The 22,265-nt window shown below is 33.9% G+C and overlaps 1 protein-coding gene across 2 annotated transcripts in view; it reads right to left on the bottom strand.

The window, feature by feature from the left end:
• Positions 1 to 22,265, bottom strand: part of TENT2 (terminal nucleotidyltransferase 2) — a 78,330-nt gene that overhangs the window by 24,106 nt on the left and 31,959 nt on the right. For both annotated transcript variants that reach the window (XM_017870907.1, XM_017870908.1), the window contains exons 9-12: positions 21,294 to 21,363; positions 17,175 to 17,251; positions 16,678 to 16,806; positions 8,890 to 8,933 (exon numbers count right to left, since the gene is read on the bottom strand). In XM_017870907.1, coding sequence (XP_017726396.1) covers positions 8,890 to 8,933; positions 16,678 to 16,806; positions 17,175 to 17,251; positions 21,294 to 21,363 — 320 coding nt within the window. The remainder of the gene's footprint in view (positions 1 to 8,889; positions 8,934 to 16,677; positions 16,807 to 17,174; positions 17,252 to 21,293; positions 21,364 to 22,265) is intronic.

The following is a 22,265-nucleotide window of genomic DNA, read 5'->3' as shown; positions in this document are numbered from 1 at the left end:
AAAAAAAAAAAAAAAAAAGAATTTCTTTAAAAGGGAGCTTCCCCACTGTAGTTATGTATTTAAGAAAAATACACGCTATTTCAGATAGGACAAAGGGGTTCAGAACTTAAACTAATATTTTAGAAAGTACATAAAGAGAACCAAAAAGTCAAAGAGAAAGAAAGCAGCCTTAAAATTACAAAGTAAGTCCACAGAATAGCAATTAAACTGATAAACATCCATCTCTTTAATAAATACATTTTTGGGTTACAAATTTTTACTGTTGCTTGTGTGCCTATATAGAAGAAAGATTTATTATATTTTTTAGGTTATTCTGGGCTTCTGATAATCAAATGTATAACGTATCAACTCCTGAAAACATTTCCAAATGATTTTTAAATGCTGATCCTTTAGAAGACATGTAATCTTTCATTTCTCTTCAAGTTAAAAAAAATTAAATAGAAAACCCCTTGAAAACATCTGAGAACTCTCACCGCTTCTGCTCATTGAACTGTCTTTAATAATGGCAAAATACCTTTTGCCAGATTCCATCATTTTTTCTGAGACTGTCCCATGATATCTTATGTTACCTTCAAAGTCTGAAATTTGGACAATTAAGTGCTTTCCAGAATAAGTTAGACTGGCTAACCTTCTATCTGAAAACTGTTCTTTAAATGATGAAAGGCTTAAGTCAAAGATGATCACTTTCCATCTCCAGGTAAATAGAAATTTAAGTTATTAAAAGAGATTAAGCATAATTTCCTAACAATATGAATTATGAGACCCTAGAAATATATGTTAAGGAAGGTTACAAGGAAAAGAAAAACTGATAGGGAATAGTTCTGCCTGAAAAGAAGAACTAAGTGATATCTTCAAGTTTCTGCAAAGCTATCTGAATTGCACGCAGGTAAGTCATCATTAATCTGGTGATGTATGTTAAAGATTGATCATAAAATTTCCTTTAATTATATCTGACTTCAGATTTAAAAGTTGTGAAATCAATATAAGTAACATAAAGTAGAGGTACTATAATGAAGAGATTAAAAGCATTAACTTTGAAGTCAGACTGAAGTATGAAGCATTACCCTTCTACTAGCTTCAAGCATTTAAACAAGTTACCTAGCTTTCCTCAGCTTTGTCATTTATAATACAAGAAAAGGAAAAATACTCAGATGGTTGTTGTAAGGATTTACTAACTGTTTAGTATATGCCACGTCATTATTATTGCAAATTTATACAATGCAGTGTGGTTACCTTCTGAAATTTTTCACGTATTATTTCCAAATTAACTTTCCTATGTTTTCAAAATTCAAGTAGTGCCAACTTTAAACAATGTTTTGTAACCATTAAAAAAAAAAATCTACACCAAAATTTTTTAATCTTTTTTTTTTTTTGAGACAGAGTCTTGCTGTGTCGCCCAGGCTGGAGTGCAGTGACGTGATCTCAGCTCACTGCAGTCTCTGCCTCCCGGGTTCAAGCGATTCTTCTGCCTTAGCCTCTTGAGTAGCTGGGACTACAGGGGCGTGCCACCACACCCGGCTAATATTTGTATTTTTAGTAGAGATAGGGTTTGACCATGTTGGCCAGGATGGTCTCGATCTCATGACCTCGTGATCCACCCACCTCAGCCTCCCAAAGTGCTGGGATTACAGGAGTGAGCCACTGTGGCTGGCTAAATCTTTTCAAAGGTATTCATTTATAGCCTGTTTCAGGTAATTCATCAATCCCTTCATCATATTAGGTCAATTTTTAAAAAGAAAAAATTCATTATACATATGTGTATACAACTGTCCCTTGGTATTCCCAGGCAACTGGTTCCAGGGCTCCAGGGGATGCTCAAGTCCCTTATATGAAATGGTTAAGTATTTGCATATAACCTATGTACATCCTCTCATATACTTTAAATCATCTCTAGATTACTTACAATACCTAATACAACTTAAATTCCATCTAAATAGTTGTTACACTATGTTTTTTTATTTGTATTATTTTTTATTGTTGTATTTTTATTTTTCCTGAATATTTCTGATGTGTGGTCTGTTGAATCCATGGACGCATAACCCACATACGAGGGTCAACCGTATATATACAGGCACACCTCGTTTTGTTGCGCTTTGCTTGACTGTCCTTTGAAGATACTGCAATTTTTACAAATTGAAGGTTTATGGCAACACTGCAGCTAGCAAGTCTATCAGCAGAGCCATTTTTCCAGCAGCATGCGCTCACTTCAGGTCTCTGTGTTACACTCTGGTAATTCTCATATTTCAAACTTTTTCATTATTATTATATGTTGTGGTGATCTGTGATCAGTAATATTTAATGTTACTACTGTAATTGTTTTGGAGTGCCACAAATGGTATCCGCTAAGACTGCAAACTTAATCAACAAATGTTATGTGTATTCTGATTGCTCCACTGACTGCCAGGCAATTCCCCTGTCCCTCTCCCCCTACTTGGGCCTCCCTATTCTCCGAGACACAACAATACTGAAATTAGGCCAAATAACAACCCTACAATGGCCATCCAAGTGAAAGGAAAAGTCACACATCTCTCACTTTAAATGAAAAGCAAGAAATGACTAAGCTTAATGAGGAAGTCATGTTGAAAGCCAATACAAGCCAAAAGGTAGGGCTCTTGCACCAATGACAGCCACGCTGTGAATGCAAAGGAAAAGTTCTTGAAGGAAATTTGAAGTACTACTCCAGTGAACGCATCAATGATAAAAAAGCAAAACAGCCTTATTGCTGATATGGAAAGTTTCATTGGTCTGGATAGATCAAACAACCAAGATATTTCTTTAAGCCAAAACCTAACCAGAGCAAGACTCTAACTCTCTTCAATTCTGTGAAAGATGAGAGAGGTGAGGAAGCTGCAGAAGAAAAGTTGGAAGGTAGCAGAGGCTGGTTATGAGGTTTAAGGAAAGATGCTATTTACATAACATAAAATTACAAAGTGAAGCAGCAAATGCTTAGCTAGAGCAAGTTATCCAGAAGTTATCTCGCTAAATGAACATGGCTACACTGAACAGATGAATGCGGCTACATTAAATAGCAGATTTTTCAGTGTAAATGGCAGCCTTCTATTCAAAGATGCTATCTAGAACCTTCACAGCTACAGAGGAGACATCAATGCCTGGCTTCAAGGTTTCAAAGGACAAGCTGACTCTTGTTAGGGGCTAATGCAGCTGGTGACTTTAAGTTGAAGCCAATGCTTATATACCATTCCAAAATCCCAGGGCCCTTAAGAATGATGCTACATTTACTCTGCCAGTGCTCTATAAATGGAACAACAAAGCCTTGATGACAACACATCTCTTTACAACATGGTACACTGAACATTTTAAGCTCACTGTTGAGACCTACTACTACTGCTCATTGACAGTGCACCTAATCATCAAAGAGCTCTGATGGGGATGTACAAAGAGATTAATGTTTTCATGCCTGCTAACACAACATCCATTCTACAGCCCAAGGATCATGGAGTAATTTTCATTTTCAAGTATTATTATGTAAGACATACATTTCACAAGGCTATAACTACCACAGATAGTGATTCCACTGATGGATCTGGACAAAGTACATTGAAACCCTTCTGGAAAAAAAGTCATCATTCTAGATACTATTCAAAACAGTCGTGATTCACAGGAGGTCAAAATGTCAACATTAACAGAAGTTTAAAAGAAGTTAATGCCAATCCTTTTGGATGACTTTGAAAGGTTCAAGACTTCAGTGGAGGAAGTAATTGCAGATGTGGTGAAAACAGCAAGAGAATTAGAATTAGCAGTGGAACCTGAAGATATGACTGAACTGCTGTAATTTCACGATAAAACTTTAACAGATGAAGTTCTGCTTCTTATGGATGAGCAAAGAAAAGCAGTTTCTTGAGTTAGAGTCTACTCCTGGTGAAGATGCTGTGAATCTTGTTGAAATGACAACAAAATACCAGTACTGCTTGGATCAACCATGTAACTTTTCTAAGACTTAGTTTTTTCATTCGTGAAAGAGGGATAATATTTGTAAGTGTATAAACAACGGATTTAGAACATTACATAAACTTAGCTGGTAAAGTAGTGGCAGGGTTTGAGAGCACTGACTTCAATTTTAAAGGACGTTCTACTGTACGTAAAATGCTAGCAAAGATCATCATACATTATAGAGAAATCTCTTGTGAAGAAGAGTCAATCAATGTGGCAAACTTGACTGTTGTCTTATTTTCAGAAATTGCCACAGCCACGCCAACCTTCAGCAACCACCACCCTGGTCAGGAGCCATCAATATCAAAGCAAGATTCTCCACAACTCATGCTGAAGGCTCAGCTGATCATTAGCATTTTGTAGCAATAAAGTATTTTTAAACAAAGGCATGTACATTTTTTAGATATAATGCTATTGCACACTTAAAAGACTACATGATAGTGTAAACATAACTTCTGTATACACTGGGAAACCAAAAAATTCATGTGACTCACTTTATTGTGGTGGCCTGGAACCAAACCTGCAACACCCCAAAGGTATGTCTGCACAGGATGCAAATCTGCACAGCATGTTATTACTGAATACTGTAGGCAACTGTAATAAGTATGTGTGTATCTAAACATATCTAAAAATAGAAAAGGTACACTAAAAACATGGTATAAAAGATAAAAAACAGTATACCCTTACCATGAGTGGGGCTTACAGAAGTAGAAGTTGCTGGGTGAGTCAGTGAGAGAGTAATGAGTGAATATGAAGGCCTAGAACATTACTATACACAACTGTAGACTTTATAAATATTGTACACTTAGGCTACCCTAAGTTTACTTAAAAATTTTTCTTTTTTCAGTAATAAATTAACCTTAGTTTACTGTAACTTTATTTTAAAACTTTTTAACTTTTAGGCTGTTTTGTAACAACACAGCTTAAAACACACTGTGCAACAATACAAAAATATTTTCTTTCTTTATATCCTTATTCTATAAGATTTTTTCTAATTTTTTTTTCCTTACTTTTAAACCTTTTTGTTAAAAAACAAAGGCACAAACATACACATCGGCCTAGGCCTACACAGTATTGGGATCATCACTATCACTGTCTTCCACCTCCACATCTTGTCCCACTGGAAGATCTTTGGAGACAGTGTCATGCATGGAGCTGTCATTTCATATAATAACGTCTTCTTCTGGAATACCTCCTGAAGGACCTACCTGAGGCCATTTTATAGTTAGCTTGCTTTTTAAGTATGAAGTGTACACTCACAAATAATGATAAAAAGTATAGTACAGCAAAAACCAAGTGACAGGAATTTTTCAGCTCTATCATCATCTTATAAGACCACCATCATGTATGTGGTCTGTCATTAACCAAAACATCATTATGCAGCACATTACTGTATATGTATAATTTAAGGTGTTTTTAACATTTAACTACACAGAAAAGCTCTAGAATTCTTTATTTCATAACTATTAAAAAGAAGAGGGTTATTTTCTTGCGACTCCTAGAGTACAAAGATACTTTTAGGGAAAGAAACAAATAGCTAAAAAATACAAGCTGTATTGATAAATCTACCTAGCATAAATTTAAGTTAACCCTCATAGTAATATGCTTGCATTAAAATAAAGATTCTTTCATAAGCTTAATCTGTTTATATATTTAACTTTCTCAGCTTCATTTCTTCAACTGAATAGTAAATACTCTGCCCTCTATCAGTTATGTTGTTTAAGTCAATAAGAATTTAGTAATAATCAGTAATTCTATACTATAATAGTCTTCACAATGTTTACAGCCTTTTATCCCTTTCATATCACAACTGAACTGAAATATACCAATTTTTAAAATATTTAAAATGTTATAAATTTTGAAAAGAAAATATGAAAATGACTAAAAAGCACAGTATACTGAACAAACTTATTCCATTCCAAAATTGTTTTATTTTAAAAATAAACCCTATTTTGTATTAGAGAAGCTCCAAATTTAAAAGAACCCTGTGGTTTCCTTTGTAAAGTAACAAAGTTTTTTTTTGTTGTTGTTACTTAAAATGGTAAGTCATTCTTAAACTTATTTATACAAGCTGAAATTTTGCCGTAACTGTTGTCCTTAAAGGTATATCTGTATAGGAACAATCAGATGTATACAAATAAAATGTAATAAGCAACAGAAATTAGGTAAAATGTTAGTGAATACTACCATAATTTTCCTTCCCCAAGAAACAGTATAATGGAAAACTGTTAGTACCACTTGGTTCAATCATGTAACATTTCTAAAACAGTTTCTTCATTAGTGAAAAAGGGATAATACCTTGCAAGTGTATTTGTTCAGGATTTAAAAAATTGTGTACACAATGTACAGTATGCTGACATATAATGGATACTAAATAAACAATGGTTATGGTTATTATATATATATATTTTTTTGAGACGGCATCTCACTCTGTTGCTGAGGATGGAGTACAGTGGCACAATCTCCGCTCACTGCAATCTCCGCCTCCCAGGTTCAAGCAATTCTCTTCCTCACCCTCCCAAGTAGCTGGGATTACAGGCACCTGCCACCATGCCTGGCTAATTTTTGTATTTTTAGTAGCGATGCAGTTTCACCAGCTTGGCCAGGCTGGTCTTGAACTCCTGACCTCGTGATCCACCCACCTCGGCCTCCCAAAGTGCTGGGATTACAGACATGAGCCACCATGCTCGGCTGGTTATTATTAATAGCAAACAAGCTGATTTGTTTGTTCCATCAGACGGACCATTAAAAATGTGTTCTGCTGACCAGCTTACAGGTTTCATATAAAACAAAAAATCTTGTGTGAGAAGAGGTAGTTAAGTCCCTACCCATGTAAACAAAAATATTACAGTAAAGGCAAATTCAATATTTATGATAGCAATGTAACCATATGTGAATGCAAATCAGGAGATTCCTAATCTGGTAGGTCTTGCTATTAGTATTTTTTAAGGTCTTGGGGCTAAATCTATTTCCCCATTGCAGGTATAGAAATAAGCTTATAAGCAAAACGGATGGAGAGTATAGGGTCAGAGGCAGTGGATATGAACAGAAGTCAGGACTCTGTCATGGAAGAAAGCTAGATAATAAGAAAAACAGAACACAGAAGTGAAAATGGGGCCATTAGGAAGAACCTGAGTATTATAAAAGCGTTACCTCTGACCCCAACCACAGTACACTGATATTTTGCCAGTCTTCTATATTAGTAAAAAGAGCTTCATGTAGCATAGGGTTTTAAGTGAGACTGCTGCAGAAGCATTTTTCAACACACAATATTATTTTAGGGATAAGTTTATTAGATCCTTTGCTAAAGAACATATGCAGCTCTTTCTACACTGACACCTGGGTCTTAAAGCAAGATGAGGTTGCGTCAATAAAATGAAATATGACCTTTCAGTACGAACAAAAGAGTCAATACTTTATGGAGAGAGAAAAACATTCAAAATAAAGGCCAACAGGCTGGGTGTAGTGGCTCATGCCTGTAATCTCAGAACTTTGGGAGGCTAAGGTAGAAGGCTCGCTTGAGGCCAGGAATTTGAGACCAAACTGGACATCACAGCAAGACCATCTCTACAAAAAAAAAAAAAAAAAAGGAATATATAAAAGATTTCAAAGAATAAGGTCAAAAGTTCAAGTTACTTCTATTTCTGTACTTTCATTTTTCATAATGTTTAAGAGAGTGTAAAGACTGGTGCTTAGCTATACTGGAAATTCATTATAATAATTCTTCATAATAGCAGAAACTAGTTTTTTGAAAAAAGGAAGATGAGATAGCAAGATTCTAAAAGGCTCGTTATATAGTCTCTTCTAGTAGATGACGTTCCACAGAATGTGAGATCTCCACTACAGCAAGGCTGTATTAAAATGAACCTTTATTATCCAGCACCTTGCATGTGTGCATTACAATAATAACTTATGTTCAAAACCAAGAACATTGGTCCTTCTCAATTATCAGATATTAAACTATATTTAATTGATGTTCCATGTCAAGTAAATTTGTTACATTTTGTGTAACACAATAAGTATGTTTTCTGAAAATTAATCATCTAAGCTGATTATATTTCTCTTTGCAATATGACCGTTTAGTAAGTTTAGAAGACAGCTCTTCTTATAAGTATATGAAACCAATATGTAAAAATTATGTGGTTTCAGAAGAGCAGTCAAACATTCTAAACAAGTAGCTTAAATATTATTTCCAAATAAATGCAGGAAAAAGGATGACCATGGAGGAAAACACTAATGATATAAAACAAAGAAACAGAGAATTCTGGAGAAAGAACACGAAAACTGAAAAAGAAACACAAGGATTCTTATAGATGATGCATACATACATAACCTATGTGTCTCTAAAGTCAAACTAAGTACATATTAAATCTTTTCTAGTAGCCACACTTCATTTCTTGAATGTTTCCAATTAATGTCAGCAGGATTCATAGTATTATGCAGACAAGAATAGTGTACTAATATTACCTGTTTTGGTGTATTACTTGGCAAGAGCAAATTAAAGACAAAAAGATTATCCAATTGTTCAACTTCTCTTCCCCCTGCTTTTCAAAGTATAAATATACTGGGCTAAAAAGTTTCTGAGTTACTAACTAAAGAAATCCTGTGAAGCTATATTTTAAAATAGTAGGAAGAAAACTGGAATAAGGCCAAATGGGCAACTGAGTATATTTAATCTCCATTAGTGATCATCTTGAGCATCATGCAAAACAAATTCCACCATTAACACAACTGAACAGACTGTCTGCCAATAACAAAATAACAAGTATGAGAGTTTTCTGAAACAGTATATGAAACATTTTAAATGTTCTCTTGGTATATATAGAAAATGTTATGTACTTAACCTTACTACTTTTATAGTCACATTAATACTACTTATAATAGTTCTACATACACTTGACATAAAATGTATTATAATAATTTATAAGAAACACTTACTGGGTAAATTTTTTGGAGGGATGGAAGGATGGGTTCAGGTAGGGCTATAAAAAGAAAAAGTTTAAAGCTTCCGTGATTCACGTGATTCATTTTACAATGCAATAATTTGTCAGCTACATCCCAGGTATGAGACTATAAGGGTTTATGCTAAAATTCAACAGTTTTCAAGTATTTCATGAAATTCTTATCCCTAAGTTTGTATTTAAAATATATTTAAGTTGACAAACTAAGGTTTTATTAATAAACTATATATATCCCTATGTAAACCAATGTTCCTCACATGGTTTTAGAATAGGCTATCAATAAAGGGACACATGTAGTTTGTCCAACATCAGACATACACACACAGTAAGCAAGACAAGGATTGCTCTACAGATACTGAATAGACATTATTAAGATGGATGTAGTAATCAAAAACCATAATTTTAAAAATACAGTCCAGTGACACTAGGAGAGAAAAATAGTTCTTTCATAATTGTCCCTTTATTATTTAATTTCCACTGACAATACCAAAATTGAAATCGTTCAGGAAACTGATATACTGCGAATAACAACAACAAAAAAAATCAAATAAAACTGAAAGAAAATCTTTAACCTCATTAGTACATTTTTAAAGAATGTTCAGCAAAAGTTAGAAAACTAAGGGCAACAATCTGCTATAAATAAAATTTCATACAAAGAAATCATTATCCTGTTATCACCATATTTTGTCATCCTTCACCATTCAATAGTTCTAAACAAATCCAATCTCATTAAATGCACTAACAGTAACTTTACATTGCTTTAATATGAAAAGAACAATATAAAAAGGCAAAGTGCCTAACATCCACAATATAAGAAATAACTGTAAAATATAATGTCATGAGTATGGTAAAATACAAGTACTACATTTTCAAATTTAAGAATTAGGAGGTATTTAAGAATTAGGAATACACTATGTATAATAACTACATAAACTCAACAACAAAGCATATTAATTCACTTTTAATGTGTGATTTAGCAAAAACTTTAAAAAATGACTTCTGAAATATATAAACGTACATGTAATGAACCATTATGACCAACTTACATGCTCTCCAACTATAATTAAAAGGGTATAAGTTTTTACCACATAGCACAAAATAGGATGCTTTATTTAAATTTCTCTTATGTATCACATTTCACCCATGTTGAAAATTGGCATAAAATTAAATTCCATGATACGTCTTCATGTTCTCAGTACATGACTGAGAATATTAGTAGAAAAAACTCAATCATTACTTACCAGAATCACTCTTAGGAAGTAAGAATATATACATTCCTTTCCCCTAAGAGGCATTCAAACACTCAACATGCTAGAAGACCTGTCAAGTAAACTCAAACCCCACTCACTTTAATTCTAAATGTCTCTATATTTGTATAACACTTTTTAATGGCTTTCTAGCAATTTTGGTTATAATACAGAAGTCAAATTGGAAAATCTTACAAGAAATTAGTCTACTTAAAAACTTGAATACCTTTCCCATTGAATACTCTAGTATACTAAAAGTATAATAAAACAAAGGATGAAGAAAAGATTATAGAGAATTAGAATAAAAAAACCTTTATCTCATTCTGGTAACATAACTAGAATACTAGGAGAGAAAAACAGATACTAGCCACTGGTTGAGGATCTTTCAATGGACAAAAGAGCTTTTAGAATTCAGCAATTTGGAAGTTTCTGGAGGCAGGGTTATCATTAAGTAAATTCTTTATGTTACAACCTTAAAAGATTTATAAACACTAGTTATCAGAGAAGCAATTAGTGTACTGCAGAAGTTATTTATTAACAATATCCTGATATTAGTCTCAATGATTTTAGTAGTTTTTAAAATGTTTATCTTACTCCAAAGCAATGTAAATTCTGGAAAAATCTGACTATAACATCTATTTTAACTTCAGAATTTTGGATTACAGGTTCAGTCTTTTAAATTTCTCTCTCAAAGGCAAACTAAAAACAAAACAAAAGCTCAATATTAGAGTACATGATTAATAGGCAATGCCCTGAATACAGCTAATGTACAAGATTCTACTTTACCCGAAGTTTGCATAACAGCTTGCTGGTAGGGACCCCACAAATTTATACCCATAAACTTTCCATATAGATGTACCAAAAATTTAAATTTTAAATAGCAGATCTTTGATCACACTAAGAATCATTAATTTTGAAAATACAACTTTACTTATTCATTAATTTTTTTTGAGACAGGGTCTCGCTCTGTCACCCAGGCTGGAATGCAGGGGCATGATTTCGACTCACGGCAGCCTCTACCTCCTGAATTCAAGCGATTCTCATGCCTCAGCCACCCCACTAGCTGGGATTACAAGTGTGCACCACCACATCCAGCTAATTTTTTAGTAGAGACACAGTTTCACCACATTGGCCAGGCTCTGCAAGGACAATTTTAAAATGTCTACCAGAAAGCTCTGTGCCTAGGAATATGGCAAACATTCCATGAATATTCTTTAATGTTATTATTTCTAGCCAACTGATGATCTTACCTTTTTCATTACTTTTTTTTTTTTTTGAGACAGAGTTTCGCTCCTGTTGCCCAGGATGGAGTATATTGGTGTGATCTAGGCTCACTGCAACCTCCGCCTCCCAGATTCAAGTGATTCTACTGCCCTGGTCTCCCAAGTAGCTGGGATTACAGCCGTGCGCCACCACGCCCAGCTAATTTTGTATTTTCAGTAGAGACAGGGTTTCACCATGTTGGTCAGGCTGGTCTCAAATTCCTGACCTCAACTGATCCACCCGCCTCAGCCTTCCAAAGTGTTGGGATTACAGGTGTGAGTCACCATGCCTGGCCTCCTTTTTCATTAACTCTTAAGTTATAATTAAAATCTCTTCTCAATTTCCCCCTCATGCTTTGATCAGTCATCTTTTAAGTATCTGTAAGTCAATTACTGACGATTGGAATTTATTCTAGGAAATGTATTAATCTTTTTAACCTTTCTACATACACAGGACCTATTTCCTTTCTCTGTTTATGGCAGAAAAGATATTAAAGGATTTAAGAAGTTAAACAAAACGTGAAGGTCATTTAATCCAACTGTTTGTGTTACAGGTGAGACTAAGGCCAGTGAGGTACAATAACTTGACCAAAGTCACAAAAACTTAGTTTTTTGTGGCAGAGCTGGAACTGCTCAATACACCTTGCAGACTCTTGTTTGCCCTTTTCCCTCACAGTAATGTGATACTGCCAAGAAAAGCAACTATCTATTTTAATCACTCTCATTTCTTCTAGGGAAGAGTAGCTTAAATTTGCCAGTGTAGAGTTACACATTAGCTCTAGGTAGCTGATGTCCTTCAAGAAAGACCTAGGAATGGCTGAATGCAGTGCTATTAATTACAAACCACTTCAGTAAATGGGACCACTCTGTCAAAAATAAAATGTTGGGCAAAGTCTAAACTAAATTTTAGTATGATTTTAATAGGCTGGCAAAACAGCAATGTTTAATTTTTTTGTTTTGTTAAGAAAGAGACACTCTGCTGACCAGACTGAAATGCAGTGGCATAATCATAGCTCACTGCAACTTCAAACTCCTGGGCTCAAACAATCCTCCCACCTTAGCCTCCTGAGTAGCTAGGACTAACGATATGTGCCACCATGCCCAACTAATTTTTTTTATTTTTTATTTCTGTAGATGGGGCAGTCTCACTATGTTGCTCAGGCTGGTCTCAAACTCCTGGCCTCAAGCAATCCTCCCGCCTCAGCCTCCCAAAGCACTTGGGATTACAGGCATGAGCCACTGCACCTGGTCCCAGTTTAAAATTTTTATTTTGCTTTCAATTACCATATTGGGGCATCTGTGATTAATGTACATTTATCTAAAGAAGTCAATCAAATTTAAAATTTCTAAGGTAACCAGTAAGAATTAAGGAGTAGGGCACATATTATGGATGATCATGTATGCTAAATGCTTTAGTCAAATCTCACTTTTAAATCACAACTAAAATATAAATAGTGAATGGTGGTGAGTGCTACATATCTTTTATATTTTATACATATAAGAAATCCTATTCCATTTTTAATGAAAGTAAACTGCAATCCACAAGAGAACAGAGTTCACTGAAAAAAAATGTTTAGAGTTCACCTGAACATATATTATAAAGTAATATATATATAGACATGTATTTTGTAAAACTGAACAAAAATGATTAATGACACATAAAGTAGTATCTAAAATAGCCAATGTCGTATGTTTCAAATTCTTTTAGAGGGGCAAATGAATCATCAAACCAGTACATATTCAGGACTGGTCAGCAATAAAAATACATGTATTAAGATTAGCCTGAAATATTTTAACATTAAAGAAGATTATCAAACCTCTCTGATGACTGATTCATAAAAATGTTGGCCCATTTAAACTATTTTGTCTCTCTCGGTAAGTTAAAAAAATCATCTGAGACCAGCATCCAAAGGAAAATATACTCTCATATATTATGAAACATCTGCAAGTACGGTGAAGTACAGAGAACTTCGCTAAACTGTCCATAAATAACCCCTGATATAATTTTGGCACCTACCTTTTCAGTATTTGCACATATACAAATATATACACAGTTATTATTTTTAAATAAAATTGGTATTATGATATATGAGACAATATATCATGAATATTTTCTTGTATCATTAAATATATTAAAAACATGATCGTTAGTGGCTATGCAGATCTCATATTAGGGTATATAGTAATTAATTTAACCATTCCCCTATTCTAGAAAATTTAAGAGTACTTCTAATCTTTTATTATTTACATAACACCATAAAAAAAATAGCCTTACATGTACATCCATATATGCACCACTCATTATTACATTAGGATAAATTTCTAGAAATGAAATAACTGAGTCAAAGGACATAAATATAAATATACAACACTGCTTTCTAAAGGGGTTGTACCAAATCAACACTCTCAGCATGATTGTATATTCCATTTTGTCATTTTTTAAAACTGCCAATTTAAGAATATTAACCCCTACATCTGTAATACATGTTCAAGTGAAATTTTGTAAGTAATAGGACAGAGTATAAGATTATATTCTGTCAAGAATGTAGAATGCCAAATTCACCCTAGGAGCATACCATAAAACTTTGATTACCAAGAAGGGACAAGGTTGACACACTATGAAATTAAGAACAATAACATAAACACTTTGGTCAAATAATGGCACCCTATCTCCAGACAAAGATGGGATGAAGACGTGTCTAAAGGTAGAGTCAAGATTTTCTTGAGAACTAGCTAGCTCTAAGACTACTCCAATTAAAATAAACATGAAAAAATGTTCCCCAAATTCTTCACCATAGAGGAAAGGTTTCTAAGCTGTGATAAACTAAAAAAATTAGAACGTGTGTGTGTGCCAAAAGTGGGAAGGGTGTAACAATTACACTGTTTTGTGATGGTCTGTCCATTATTCTGAGATTATATCATTGCTTTTTTGGTATTTTATGCACCATCTTTTATGAAGTAATGGTAGTAACTGGTAGCAGTTTTTTGGTTCTGATACTTAACATAGCAAAATAAAACTCCAGTTTGGTTTTTTTTTTTGGACATTATTCTTCCTTGAAATCTAAAAGTCTGAGAATCATGTAATGAACAGGTAAAAGAAAATGTAAGAACATTATTTAAGAAGACCATGATTTTGTAGAGGAAAAAAGAACACACACCATTTACAGTTACTTATTTGTCCCCATCTTTTGGAATTAAAAGACCTGAACTTGACATTTACGTATTTAGGTTTGGCTAAACATTTTGAAACCTTTGCAAAGAAAACAAAAACCAGAAAAAATAAAACAAATGTTAACAATAACTATCTTTGGGTGTGAAAATACATGGGCAATGTATTTTTTTTTGGTCCACTTTAGTATATTCTCAGGATTTTCTATGATATATATGCACAACTTATTCAAAATGAATTTTAAAATGTAAAATAACTATTTTAGTATCACTACGTTTTAAGTATTATTTTAAACATAATAATTCTGAAACAAAATAGAAAATTCCTGACAACCAATGTTCCCTCTGAACTGCTCTTTTTTTAAGGCATTGGTAGGACAATCTTCGTTTTTGTCCCAACCACTTCTATCTATCCTCCTATTAGTAAAAGTGGCTCATTACACAGAAATTCTCAACTTAGGTATCACCCTCCAATCCCTATCCAAAGCCCAGTCTACCAGGAATTGGGTTAACAAAATTGTAATCCCCAACTCTAACCATTTCTAATCTATATAACAAGGAAAGGGTGTCTTCTCCTTTTCCCAGTTCGCAGTATCCTCAATACAAAGAAACACAGCTGTAAAGGCATCAAATCATCTCAACTTTCCAAGACTAAGCTGCTGTTGACAAAATTGCTAATATTATCTGTTATCTCTCTCAGAATCTAAATACAAAAAGCATCAAACAATACAACAAAAGGATATTTTTCAATAGGCTTTTTTAAATGACTACACTGTAATAATTCATTTGTTACTGAGCATATCACATGTTGACAGTGCTCTATCAGCAGCTCAACTCACAACGGTGGTAAAAATGTCACATTTTATTAGTAATCTGTGAGTTGTTTAATAACTCATGTTTTGGTAGGTAACAGCTATGAAAATGTACATTTTACAAGTTGAAAACGTAAGCTTCGAGAAGAAGATAATTGTTTTTGTATTGTGTTCACTGCTGTATTCTCAGATCCAAGAATACCTAACATTTACTTGGTAGGTATTCCATACATATTCATGGAATGAAGAAATAAGTATTATATATGTTAAAATATGTTTTCTACTGTTATTGTAATCTTTGGAAACCGAGACTCTAAACTGTGGAAATATCATCAACCCAGAACAGATCAAGCCCCAGACACCCTGGCAAATGGTCTTCTACTACATTCACACCAAGTCTTTCACTTGGTCCTCACGTCACCACATATTCGTATTTTCAGTTGGTTAGTCATTAAACATCTGAGTCTCCTGGTCTAATAACTACAAAACAGTAGATGTATCCATCTTTTAACAACTCTTGGTGTCCAACTAAGTAGAAAATATAAAGTGGCTTAATGTTTATTTCTTGGATTGTTATATACATAAGATATTTTTGAGAAATATGAAAGTAAGGATTTCAATTAGATCTAGTCAGTCTGTCCCATACTTCTAGGAAATTTTCAATACCATAAAAATTCTCACACTTATCTTATGAATGGTCCAAATTACAAGTGTTCACTTATTACTGTTTGTCACTATGCATGCGACAAAAGTATGGCTTTTACCAGAATGGCCTTATAAACAATGACTAACCAGACAAAATTAAAATTTGGGAGTCAATCTGATACAACAGTCCTATAAAGATAAAATCTAGTTGAGGAAGGCAACTCAGATTAAAAGCTTCTTTAACCAACAGGAAAATCATTTAATTCCTGTCTCAAATTAAAAATTAAAAATATGATGAACAGTGCTTGAACTAACTTTTATAGACCTTTTGAACATTCGTCTGCCTCAAGATAATGGGTCCACAATACAGTGGTAAAAGTCCTTTGAAAACAAAAGTGACTATAAAAAAACTTTCAAAAAGTAAAAAAACAGTGAAACTTCTTAATATTTTCCAAGGAATAACACTTTTAAAACATTTGTCCAAAACAACAAAACAGGAAATGTGTTTTATGGACCTTAGAAAGAACTTTTAAAACAATACTATTTGAAAATAGGGTCAACAGAGAAAACACCATAATAAAGCTAGCTGTCTTTTACTTTTAAAAATTGGGTAAAACTCCATTATACTTACTTTGTAAATAGTGCAAAACCATCAATACAAGACTATAGCTGCTTAAAGTACCACGACTGGCATCATTTATCTGATGGTGACTTGCCCACTTCTTAATCACCAGCACTAACGGACGAACTCGATTTTCAACTGAAAGTAAAATTAAAACTTAACATGGTAAGAGACATTACAGTTTCTTTAAAAGTTTACATTATTTCCCAGATCCATGCCAAAATAAAGAGCACTGTCTCTGTGTATATTAAACACTGTGTCTGTTCACCATAAATGTGTCTTATGTCTAAAACTCACCTTAGTTACCCTTTAAAAATTACCAATTATTAAAATGTCACTTGATTCACCTATGACTGACAGTATATGATTTTAGTGTAGCAACATATACAAATAAAATAAGATATACTTAAACACAACTAAAGGGATGTCACTATTTACGACAAACATCTTTAAAAATGAATAAAGAAAAAAGAGGCTAATTTTTTATAAACAAACCACAAACTTACGGTATGCATAAGTTCTGAGAAGGAATGTGTTTCTTATTCCAACAACATTGTTTACATTCAAGTCAAACTCCACACAACTATTTAAGAAAAAAAAAAAAACAATAAACTTTAGCTGAAGAACAAAAAAACTTCCTTCCTAATAACTAAATTAATGCTCATCCATCCCATGATGCAAAATAGCATGGGCCCAAAGGCCACAGACCTGTGTTTTTCACATGACACACTAAAGAAATAAGAATGAACAAATACTCAGTATGTTATTTTGATGTGATTTGGTGAGTACTGAAAATATAAAATAAGACTAGTGGAAAAATCAGTAACATACTACTAAGGCTCCAATTACCCCAAAGAAAATTTTTAAATCTTTTTTTTTTTCCTTTAAAGAGATGGACTCTAGCTCTGTGGCCCAGGCTGGAGTGCAGTAGCACAATCATAGCTTACTCCAGCCTCAAGCTCCTGGGCTCAAGCAGTACCCCCACCTCAGCCTCCCAAATCACCAGTATTACAGGTAGGAGCCACCATATCCAGCTGAAAATGTTTAAATCTCACAATCATTTCCAGATAAACACAACTATGTGACCAAAAACATTTCGGAGCAAGCTATCCCATTAAGTTATACATTCTCAAATAATCTAGAATTATAGCATCATATACTTTAAAACAACAGGAATAAAAAGCCAAATAAAATGCAGGGGAAAAAAATTTAGAAGCTCTGTCTACACATTATATTTCCTCTAAAATGGCTAGTAAATTACAGTATCATGTCAAATTAGGCTACTGATACCTGGAAAGAGCTATCTATAATACTCAAACACATAATGATTATTTATTTGGAAGCAAATATATGCAGTTCATAATTTAGAAAATAGGGCAACAGCCGGGCACGGTGGCTCACACCTGTAATCCCATTTTGGGAGGCCAAGGCGGGCGGACCACAAGGTCAGAAGGTCGAGACCATCCTGGCTAACACGGTGAAACCCCATCTCTACAAAAAATATAAAAAATTAGCCAGGCGTGGTGGTGTGCGCCTGTAGTCCCAGCTACTCGGAGGCTGAGGCAGCAGAATGGCGTGAACCCGGGAGGTGGAGCTTGCAGTGAGCCGAGATCGCACCACTGCACTCCAACCTGGGCAACAAAGCGAGACTCCATCTCAAAAAAAACAAAAAACAGAAAATAGGGCAATAATGACTCAATCTACAAAAAACGGCTAAACTCATATAAAAACGAAGGATTACTTTCTGTAAGTCAGTTCTATTCATACCCATGTGAGATCCTAACTTATAAATACTAAATTTTCTGTGAAAAGATTGTCTAAAATAAAACGAAATCTTTCTATATTAATTACAGCTTTTAAGTATAAAATTTGAAATCTACCATTTCAGTCTTTCTTATTTAGGGGAACAAAAGAAATCTTACAATCTTTCCATTATCCAGGCATATTAATAAAAATAGATAGTAGTATTAACACTTCAGATATTATACATTATTTGGCTTTGGGAAACTTACAGTAATAATAGAGTTATTCTTTGTGTTTGTGTAAGTCTAACACTGAAGCCAATTTGTACTACATCTATATAGTATAGAAAAGAAAAACACATAGATGGCAACTAGTCTACACTTAAAAATTTTTCCAAAATTGAATTCAGAGCTTTAAAAATATACATAGTTCCTGCTTCAATACTACTTCTAGAAATACTAAAAAACTCATCCTCAATATGGAAAGAATTTATGCACAAAANTCCAGGCATATTAATAAAATAGATAGTAGTATTAACACTTCAGATATTATACATTATTTGGCTTTGGGAAACTTACAGTAATAATAGAGTTATTCTTTGTGTTTGTGTAAGTCTAACACTGAAGCCAATTTGTACTACATCTATATAGTATAGAAAAGAAAACACATAGATGGCAACTAGTCTACACTTAAAATTTTCCAAAATTGAATTCAGAGCTTTAAAATATACATAGTTCCTGCTTCAATACTACTTCTAGAAATACTAAAAAACTCATCCTCAATATGGAAAGAATTTATGCACAAAATGCTTATTTATGTTATCCAAAAACTAGAAACACACCAAATGTTCAAACACAGGGGAATGGTTAAGTTAATGACAATTTATTCACTCAATGAAAAAATATAAAGCCATTAAAAATGAGCTGTAGAACAATACTTAATGATATAACCAAATATTCATGAGATATGGTTCTGTTGGGAAGTAGGATTTGGCCAGGTGCAGCGGCACACTCCTGTAATTCCAGAACTTTGGGAGGCTAAGGTAGGAGGATTGCTTGAGGCCAGGGGTTCGAAACTAGCCTGGGCAACATGGCGAGACCCTGTCTCTACCAAAAATACAAAAATTAACCTAGTGTGTTGGTGTGTGCCTGTAGTCCTAACTACTCAGGAGGCTGAAATGAGAGGATCACTTGAGTCCAGGCATTTGAGGTTACAGTGAGCTATGATCATGCCACTGTACTCCAGCCTGGGCAACACAGTAAAACTCTGTCTCTTAAAAAAAAAAAAATGCTTAAGAACAAAAAAAGTTTGTATGATAATCTTAAAACAGAAAAAGAATAAAACCATTTTTTGTAACTATAACTACAACCATATATTATTAAAAACTTATAATTAGATAATATAATAACTTTATGTTTTATCTCCCTATATATTTCATATCTGCTTTAGGAAAATCTAACACAATTTACTTGGCAGAAATTTAATAAGTATTTATAGATCTGATCGATGTTTAGATATATAAAGGAATGGCTTGAGCCAGGCATTAAAGTTTGTTTAAAATATATATATTCAGTCAATTTTCATCATTCATAGTAGCTACATTCTATAAAGTTGCTGCAAACACTGAATTAGTGAATACTATATATCATTGCTCCTCGGGTAAGCACAGAGTTAGGTTTCTGCCAGCCTGGTCACATTTTCATAAACTCATCAATACGTAACCAAGTTTTATGTTGTGCTTCTGTTTGAAGACACTGTATTTAATATATATGGTTGATTCATTAACAGTGGACTCATGGCCAAGAGTACTGTAACTCATGCCCGAGCAAAGCCTACCTAACACGTATTTTCTCCATAGGGCACCATCACAGCCTTCCTGCACTTGGGGACACTAGAAAGTAACTCCACGCTATGCTTGGGGCCATTCTAAAAGCAAAAAAGCACAAAATGTGAAAATATGGCATTAATTAGACTACGAGGAGGCTATTTGTTTACAGTACGAAGCTGAACAAGAAGACAGTGTGCCACCTAATTCTATCTCAGCTGGAAACATGGTATTGGGTGATTTGAAATTTTCACCACTCTGTATATGCCCATGAAATGACTGCTAAAGCGTATGAATATTCATGTGCGGAGTTACAAGTAACTTTTAGCAAGTAGGCAAATTTGTGAAAACACAATCTATGAAAGATAAAGATCAATAATGTGTGTGTGGGGGCATAATTTCAGTATTAATTTTGTAAAACTGGACAAATTTTATGAAATCTGTTACAATTCTATTTTTAGAAAACAGTAACGAATCAGTTTAATGAAATAATCAACATCTATTTACATTTTGCATTCAGATATTATATAAAAGATCCCAATTCTAATGCCCATAAGAAATTCAGAACCCAAGCTGGTAGAACATATAAATATAAATTCTGAAATGGAACAAGTATATTTTGCTGTTGTTCGTTCATTATCTATTCTCTAGATATTATATGTATCTTTCATTAAAATGAAACATAACTTGTTTAATCACAACTGTATTTACAACAAATCCCTTGATATTAGTATGTCAAATTTCATTAATTATGTTCTTCAGAACGCATTACTTCCAAAAGGCAAGAGATCATTTAAAAATCTAATATACAAATATGTACATACTCTTTAAATTGGATAGTCTCACATATTCAAAATGTCAAGCAGAATAGCTAAGTATAGTTAAGCATCAAGTATCGCTCAATTTTAAAAAACCATTTCAAACACCAAGTCAAATGATTTCTAAAAACTGATGAAAATAAACTGTAATGCTACAACATACAATTCTTAATTATCTTTATCAGATGAGTATCTAAAAATGATCTAAAGGAACTGACAAAGGTTCATTAATTACTTACCTGACTTTATCCCTGAACTTCACAATTGGCACTTTTGCTCGAATCAGCTGAGGTCTCTCAATGTAGCCCGCTGAAAGACAAAAGATAATGTGAATATCGGCAAATGTTTCTAGAATTCATAGTGTTCCAATCCACGTTTTTAAAAAAATAGCATTTACTAAGCTAAAATAATTTAAGAAAACGTCTGTGAAAAAGAATATAAGCGAGGACATTATCAAATTCTTCTAAGGTTGGAGGCTCCAGTAATACCATTTAGGGGGCTTTATATTAAGGTTATTTTCAGGAATGTGGTCTAATATAGTATCTATAGAGAAGTTCATCAGACCACTGTAAGAGTGAAAATATATCTAGGCTAGCAGCAGAGGGAATAGCTAATTTTGGTACAGCACAGAGTAAGGTATCATGGTAACTGTAGAAATCATATTTACAGAGTCTTATGTGTGGAAATGCTTTGCAACATGATACATGGGGCTTGGATGCATTCAGTAAGTGTGATCTCTATGAGTGAAAAACACATATATTTATTATACACATGATCTCTACAAGTGAAAAATTCAGAACAGCTTAGTGAACACCAATTATTGTGCTATTATACACAGGAGTATCAGTTGATAGGAAATTCAAATATATACACATATGTATTACATATATACACATATCATACACAACATATAATAAAATGTATATACAGGCCGGGTGCGGTGGCTCAAGCCTGTAATCCCAGCACTTTGGGAGGCTGAGACGGGCGGATCACAAGGTCAGGAGATCAAGACCATCCTGGCTAACACGGTGAAACCCTGTCTCTACTAAAAACTACAAAAAACTAGCTGGGCGAGGTGGCAGGCGCCTGTAGTCCCAGCTACTCGGGAGGCTGAGGCAGGAGAATGGCGTGAACCCGGGAGGCGGAGCTTGCAGTGAGCTGAGATCCGGCCACTGCACTCCAGCCTGGGCGACAGAGCGAGACTCCGTCTC

This window comes from Rhinopithecus bieti, unplaced genomic scaffold (assembly GCF_001698545.2).
Source record: "Rhinopithecus bieti isolate Rb0 unplaced genomic scaffold, ASM169854v2 scaffold_5216, whole genome shotgun sequence".
NCBI lineage: Eukaryota > Metazoa > Chordata > Mammalia > Primates > Cercopithecidae > Rhinopithecus > Rhinopithecus bieti.
This window is presented reverse-complemented; position numbering and strand designations above follow the sequence as displayed.